Here is a 7,305-nt window from a genome sequence, read left to right as displayed (position 1 = left end):
GGCCCTCTCTTGGATTAGCCGCAGGTATCCCGTCCCTGGTGGCCACAGCACTTCTGGTGGCTTTACTATGGACTCTGATTCACCGAAGAAGAGGCAGCACTGAGTCCGCTGAGGTGATTAGCAGCTTCTTTGGGTCTGGATGTGCTGGCAGGAATATTTCAGTGAACTGGCTTTTGGGCAAAAAGTGTCAGGATTTGTGTCTGTTTTCTGAGGACAAGATGGTGGAGATCCCTATGCCTCAATTTCTAGCTCAGATTCATGACATTATGCTCCAGGCAGAGCTGATTTGTCATATACAACCTCAGCTCACTTGAGGAAATCCATGACAACAAGGATGATATTTAGGGTGGCAAAAAGTAGCAGTGAGGAGGGATGTTGCTACGGCAAATGCATGTCTATGCAGTGGGCGTGTTTTCTAAAGTCAAAAAACAAAAGGGCACAAGCTTCATTAAGAGGATGGAGATAATCTTAGGAAAGATAGGAGACAAAAGATGCTAAGGTATGGATGGTAGGAATACGGCCAGAGGATGTGGCTTTATTTGTCTTTGCTCTTTTCCCACATCTGAACACACATCAGTCATAAGGGACGCTACCAACATCCACACCTTTCCAAATGCCAGATTGTTCTGGGGATCATGCTCAGAATTCAGCCAGGCCAATATCCAGCGAGGTTCTATAGTTGTGATACAACTGTGCTGTGTGGACTCTGGGTTCTAATTCCATCCTCTATTTATGAACATTCTCGGTGTTCTCACACTGGTGAACACTCACGGGGAGATAGAAACCAAGGCTCTAATTTTGGCTCTGACACTCAATGATTTCTGTGATCTTGGACCAGTGACTTAATGTTTTCTGTGCCTTGATTAGTTCAACTTAATAGGAGTCATAAAAACTACTCTCCGTATTTTAAGAAGTAAAGGATGAAATGAGATCATGGATGTAAAAATGTGTCAATAAGCTATAAACTTTGAACACATTAAGAAGTATTGTGGTTGCTGGTGGTGTTATTTTAAAATCATCTGGGAAGATACCAGTCACCAAAACCAATTAAATCATTATTACTGGATGATAGAGATGTGGCACTAGTCTTTAAAAAAACACAATATTTTATTATGAATAATTTTAAACAAATATTAAAGTAGGGAGAATAGTATAATGAATCTAATTATCAACTCACGGCTAATTGTATTTCATCTTTACTTCCACTCACTTCTCCACACTGTCGATCCTGGATTATTTTTGAAGTAATTCACAATAGTATTTCTTGTTTATGTTTTGGAAGGGGTGAATTATTTTTGCTTGCTTATTTTGGTTTGTTTTTAAAGTTCTCTAGTGATTGTAATATGCACCCAGGTTGAAGAACCAGTGGTTTTAATCATGGTCATGGGCAAATGCTGTGACCCTTCATGTCTTCTTTCTTTCTATCTATCTGTCTGTCTGTCTATCTATCTATCTATCTATCTATCTATCTATCTATCTATCTATCTATCTATCTATCTATGTATCTATGTATCTATCTATCTAGTATTTATTTATTTGTTTGTTTGTTTATTTATTTTTATCAACTTAGGAAAGTGAGAGGCCATGTGAAATTACAGAAATTGATGACAACCCCAAGATAGCTGAGGTAAGAACTATTGATTAGAATCACTACATATCATCATACAGTAAACAAACATTGTAAAACAAGAGTTTTAAAGCCTTTTTCATGTACAGGAGAAGTATAGTATGAGCAAATATAGAAAAGAGATGACCAAGTAAAACTCAAGCATGAAAGAGGTTCTCAGTATTTTTATTGGCTGGACAGGAATTTAAAGTTGATTTAATATTAGAAAATCAATTTAATATAATTTATTTCACTGACAAATGAAAAGAGAAAAATCATGTGACTATCTCAATAGCAAAAGAGAGTTAAAAAGATTAAATGGCCTTTTGTTATGTGAACTCCTAGCAAACTAAAAACATAATAGGAACTTCCTTAAATTGAAGAGTTTTTTTTTTTTTTTTTTTTTTTTTAAATTACAGCGAACATCATACCTAAGGGTAAAATGTTAATGCATTCTCTTTACTATCAGAAACAAAATGAAGATGCTCGCTATTACCACTTCTATTCAACATTGTAGTTTAGGCCCTAGTCAATGCAGTAAGATAAGAAAGAGAAGTAGAAAGTATAAGACTGAAAAAGAAGAAACAAAACTGTCATTTCCAGATGATATGATTATCACAGATAAATTATTAGAATTAACAAGAGATTCTAACGAGTTTATTAGACACAAAATCAGTTTATAAAAGCGATTTGTATTTTTAAAAATCAATAACGGCTAGAAAAAGTAATTTCAAAAAATATTTTGTAGCGGCAATAAAAATATGTAGAATGCTGAGGAATAAATCTAACAAAGACATATAATCCATTTATGAAGAAAAATTAAACTTTAGTAAAAGATAATATATAAGACCTAGATAATGGGAATCACATACCATGCTCCTGGATAGGAAGACTCAATAGCATAAAGATGCCAAACAACCACAAAATGATCTACATAATAAATGTAATTCTAGTATAAACCCCAACAGATTTTTTTTTCATGGAACTTAATAACGTGCTTCTAAAATCTGTATGGGAGAAGGCAGGAAAGAGATTTAAAAAGTAACAATGAACAGATGGTCTAGAAAACAAATAGCAAGATGGTAGATTTAAACCTAACCGTAAAAATGATCCCATTAAATGCAAATGGTACACATACCTCAGTTAAAATAAAGAGATATTCAGATTGGATATAAAAACAAGATCCAATTTTATATTGCCTACTGAAAGTCCCTTTAAAAATAAAGACACTAACAGATTAAAAGCGAAAGAATAGAAAAAGATAACATGCTAACATTAAGCAAAAGAATGTCGAATGGCCTGAAAACCCACCCAAGGCAGCAAGCTCAGGCAATTGTAGACCTCTCCAGGGTCTACAATTTATGTCTCTCCAGGGTCCCTGTCCTTTCTCGCCGCTGTCTTGAAAACTATTATTTTAGATGTTGTGTCTGATTTTTGGTTGTTTTAGATTGGAGGGTGAATCTGATTGCTGTTACTCCAACTTGGCCAGAAGCAGAAGTCTTTGCTGTACTTTTTTAAAAACCTGTTTGTTTTCTCAAGAATCCTAGGAGGGCACCCACTCATGAGAAGAATATGATGGGAGCAGAAGAAGCTCACATATATGTGAAGACTGTAGAAGGAAGTGAGGGGCCCGTGCGTGATACTTACCGTCCCACTGTAGAAACGGAGAGAAGGAGGGGACTGTGGTGGCTTGTGCCGAGACTGAGCCTGGAATGATGCAGCTCAGTCAAGGAACAGCCCTGGAGCTGGAACAGAGCTGAAAAACCAGAGTTTTGTGCTTGGAGTGGGGAGAGATGCAAAGCTGCTTCTTGACCAATCCAAATTTCATTGATAGATTTGGAAAACAATTGGGTTGATTTGTCTCTTTAGGGGACAGATCTGATAAGGTTCATTCCAACTCTCACCTCTTGTGGTTTAATAAGCAGTGAAGCCCAAGCGAAGTCACTGTGCATCCAGAAAAAGCCCTTGGGCCCTGTTCCTGAACACAGTGAGAATTCGCTTTTCTCTGCGATTTTGGGAAAGGGGCTTTATTTCTGAGTGTCTTGCCTTTTCATCTTTTTTTCACATCCCATTTCTCAGAAAACCACCAGACCTGGCTTCCATGGAAGGGTTGGCCAAGGTCAGCATGGTGCAAGTTAGGATATAAATGAAACTTAAGGGGACGTAAGAGGGGAAGCAGTTCCTTATTTCTCATCTCAGGCTGGAAAGCATGTGGAGCCACATGTTCCCTGACTATAGGGCAGCATGTGGCTGGATCATTCGTCACTCTCACTTGTGTCTGTGATCAGACAGTATTTAAGGAAGGCAGTTTTGCAATGGTGTGTGTTTATGTGTGTGTGTTGAGGGTGAAGAGTGTGGAAGGAAGGCAGAGGTGGTTTCAAATGATTATTAGAAATGAGGGCTATATCCATTTCGTGGGGGCGGGAAGAAAGGCCCAAGTCCTTGGACTATCCTGGGGGAAAACTCATTGTCAGAAAGAGAGATCCAAAAGACTCTGAATACATGAACCCTGGACCAAAGGGATGGGCCAGGTGACAGTGTGCCTGCCATCTGAGGGAAGCCTGTGGACAGTGTCAGAATGCTCAGGCCAGGCCTTCATCATGGCTTCTGCGAGGAGGCTTCCAGGGGTCCTAGTTCCCCCACACAGGGCCGTTGTTTATGAGTAGGTCTGGTCTCCTGATGGGACAACTTGGTCCAGGGCATTTCAGAGGCCATCTGCCAGCTCCATGCACCACCTTGATACGCAGTGGGCCTCTGAGGAACAACCCCCCCCCCCTCGCTTTTCTTTAAATAACCAAGAACAGGTTCTATAAACCCAGTCACTACCATACGCTTGCCCTTGCTTTTCAAAGTCCTATTTTTGTGCTAAGTCCCCTGGGTCCAGGGATCTTGACAAAGCAGATTTGTCCATTTTTAAGCAAATGTTCCTCATGATCCAGGTACTTGTACTTCTCTTACATGTTGGGAAAAATCTTGAATTTGCTGAGAACATCACTGTGACCTTGGCCCTGATGCTCATAGATGCCAGCTCTAGGTAGATTGTTGACAACTGGAAGCTTCAGCTCTGTCCCTACAAAATGTAGATAACAGTTTTTAACCTCCTACCCCAGGGAGGTTGTGAGGCAGGACTGAAATATGCATGTGAATAAGACTTGGAGTCTATAAAGTGAGGTGTGATTTGTATTTTGAACCATTTATTTTAATTCTACTTATAATCTATCACTTAGAATATTTATTTCAAATTGTTTCTACTAAATTAGCAAGGTTCAGTATTTCTGTCATTTTTGTTGCTGCAATACACAAGAACTTATTTTGGAATAAAGTGAAAAGTAAAATGGTTGTTCTTATGAACCTACAACGCGTCCATGGTTTTTCTTTGCCTATATTAAAGTACATGACATTGGCCCTGGGGTTGGAATCAAGGTTATCCCCGGGATATCCCTGGTGCTGGCACTGTCTCTGCTGGGCTTGCAATGGAGCTGTTCAGCAGCCAGTAGTATTGTGAAGAAAACCCTGAGACCAGCTACGGTTCCCCATCCCAGGGCTGGTGCTAGCTTAGAGATGCTCTTGGGCCCAGTTGCACAATGTGTTATGGTCTCATTTCTTCATGTATCACCTGATGTTTGGACTGGCTTCTTTCTAAGGTTATATCTAACCGATTCAAACATTCTACTTTTATTTTTTCAAATCCTGCAAAGTACTGCCTTGCGCCTCTCTGCTTGCCACTCCCGTCAGCACAGCTTTCTGGATGCTGCGAGGTCTTCCTTAGCTCTTGGCTTTGCAGGTGGAGAGAGATACTTATTTCTCTGGTGTTTTGACAATAAGCAACAGTTTTGCGTAGTTTTTCTTCTGGCATTTATCACTTTAATATTGTAATGCTAAGTAAAGACAACAATCGTCAATGAATGACTGACTTTGGAAGCATTGCCTATTCATACAATCTTTGTACTCCCACCATTCTGGTGAGATTTATTGATTGATGCCTAAGTTAATTTAACAAACGTGCATGGTTTTCCACATATGTCAGATGATCTCCTACGTCCTATGACAATATTGGGGATGCAATGAAAAAGCTAAAGGCAAATGAGTTTTCTGGAAATGTCTCTCCACCCAAATGAACATGGAGTCTCCTATCTGACCAAGGAAATACTATCAGGAAAGCTTTCATTGAGGTGTTTTCCTTCTAGGCTCAAAGACATAAAATAGGCTCGCCTGGATGTAAGTATTACTATGCCCATTTTACAGATGAGAAAACCGAGGCTCTACAAAGGTGATTTTATTGGTCCTGGAAATTGTGAAGTAAATTGTTTTGAAGAACGATTTGTTTGCAGGAAATGAAGAGCTAAGAATAATGAGTTTAATCAATAATTGGGGAGGGTTTCTGTACTATTATGGAGTCTTTTGATATACATGCTAGAAGGAAGAGTTTGAAATACTTACAGTAACATGAATTGATTGATAAAAAGTACAGTCAAAACATAGTGACCTCCACTATGGCCCCCATCTGTCCCTAGGAAGTAAGGGTCAGTGAGTACCCAGAGTTCACCCTAAAGTAGCCCTTGGCTTCCACCAGACCAGGACTTTGCCTCTTGTTACCCTCAGCCTGGTGCCTGGAGAGTTTCAGCTGGTGTAGCCAGTGCTGGCTAGGCCCAGGCAGCCTTGGGTTTGGGAGTCCAAGAGCCAGGACACTGGAGCTAATCTTCACCACTTCTTGTTCTGGCTTCAGGGCCTTGGTACTTACTGGTGGTACTCAACAAGTACAGTACTGACAGTGTTCTTTGATGTCTCTTCTCCCAAGGTAATTATTAACTTGTTCCTTGATCCTTCCCAATCCAGAAGATCTCAAATCGAGCACTTTACAGCATTGCCTCACTTAATCCTCCAGCAGATGCAAAGAGAAAACCCATTGTCATCTTGATTTCACAAAAGAGGAAATTGAGGCTTGGAGAGGTTAGGTAACTTATCCAAGGTCACACATCCAGTAATTAGGGGATGCCAGCCTGGGTGCATATCCTGCGTTGAATTAGCAAAAGCTCTGGCATTAACTATGCGATGTTGGGCAGACCAGTATCTCTTTTTTGACCTTGGTTCCTCATCTGTAAAACGAGGGGGATGGACTATAAGGTCTCCAAGGCCCTGCTCGATATTCTTGGGCTTCTTACTTGATCTGCCATGATCTTGTTGTACGTGCTGCCCAAGGTTCTTCTGTTTGCCACCAGAGGGTGCCCTGCTCCCAAAGCAGGAGGCACTGGGGAAGGCTGAGTTCCACTAACTTGTCACTACCCGAACTGATAAAAATCCAGCCCAGTGCAAACAACAGTGTGGATCCAAATTCTCCCATTCTTTCAATTGCTAGGATCCCTCTTTCTCTGCGAAGTCTTCCTGGCCTTCTCACCCACAAGGCTCTCTCCTGTTTCTAAGCCTGTATTGCCCATCTTATCCTCTAGGTGGCAGCCCTCCTACGTTTGTGCTGACCAGCAATTTATCTCTGGCATTACCATTTTGTTCAGTTTTCTTCCCTTGTTTTCCAGTCCTCTCTTGGAGAGAGGCTGATATGATGAAGGAGAGGTCTGGATTTCGGACATCAAGACCTGACCTCTCTCGGTTCCGCGATTCCTGCCTCGGGAGCTCCGATTTTCTAATGAAACCTGTTTCGCCCCTCGAGAAAAATCTTAAACTCTTTATTTTTTTTTATTTTG

General features: G+C 40.5%; 1 protein-coding gene across 1 annotated transcript in view; it reads left to right on the top strand.

Moving 5' to 3' along the window:
* OPALIN (oligodendrocytic myelin paranodal and inner loop protein) overlaps positions 1 to 3,344 on the top strand; it is a 13,627-nt gene extending 10,283 nt beyond the window's left edge. The window contains exons 5-6 of the mRNA XM_011373978.1: positions 1,571 to 1,627; positions 3,146 to 3,344. Of these exons, the coding sequence (XP_011372280.1) occupies positions 1,571 to 1,627; positions 3,146 to 3,322 (234 nt within the window). The 3' untranslated portion in view covers positions 3,323 to 3,344. The remainder of the gene's footprint in view (positions 1 to 1,570; positions 1,628 to 3,145) is intronic.
* The last annotated feature ends 3,961 nt before the right edge of the window (positions 3,345 to 7,305 follow it).

The sequence above is a fragment of the Pteropus vampyrus genome, unplaced genomic scaffold, assembly GCF_000151845.1.
Source record: "Pteropus vampyrus isolate Shadow unplaced genomic scaffold, Pvam_2.0 Scaffold238, whole genome shotgun sequence".
NCBI lineage: Eukaryota > Metazoa > Chordata > Mammalia > Chiroptera > Pteropodidae > Pteropus > Pteropus vampyrus.
The sequence above is the reverse complement of the archived record's forward strand: the minus strand, read 5'-3'. Positions and strand labels throughout refer to the sequence as shown.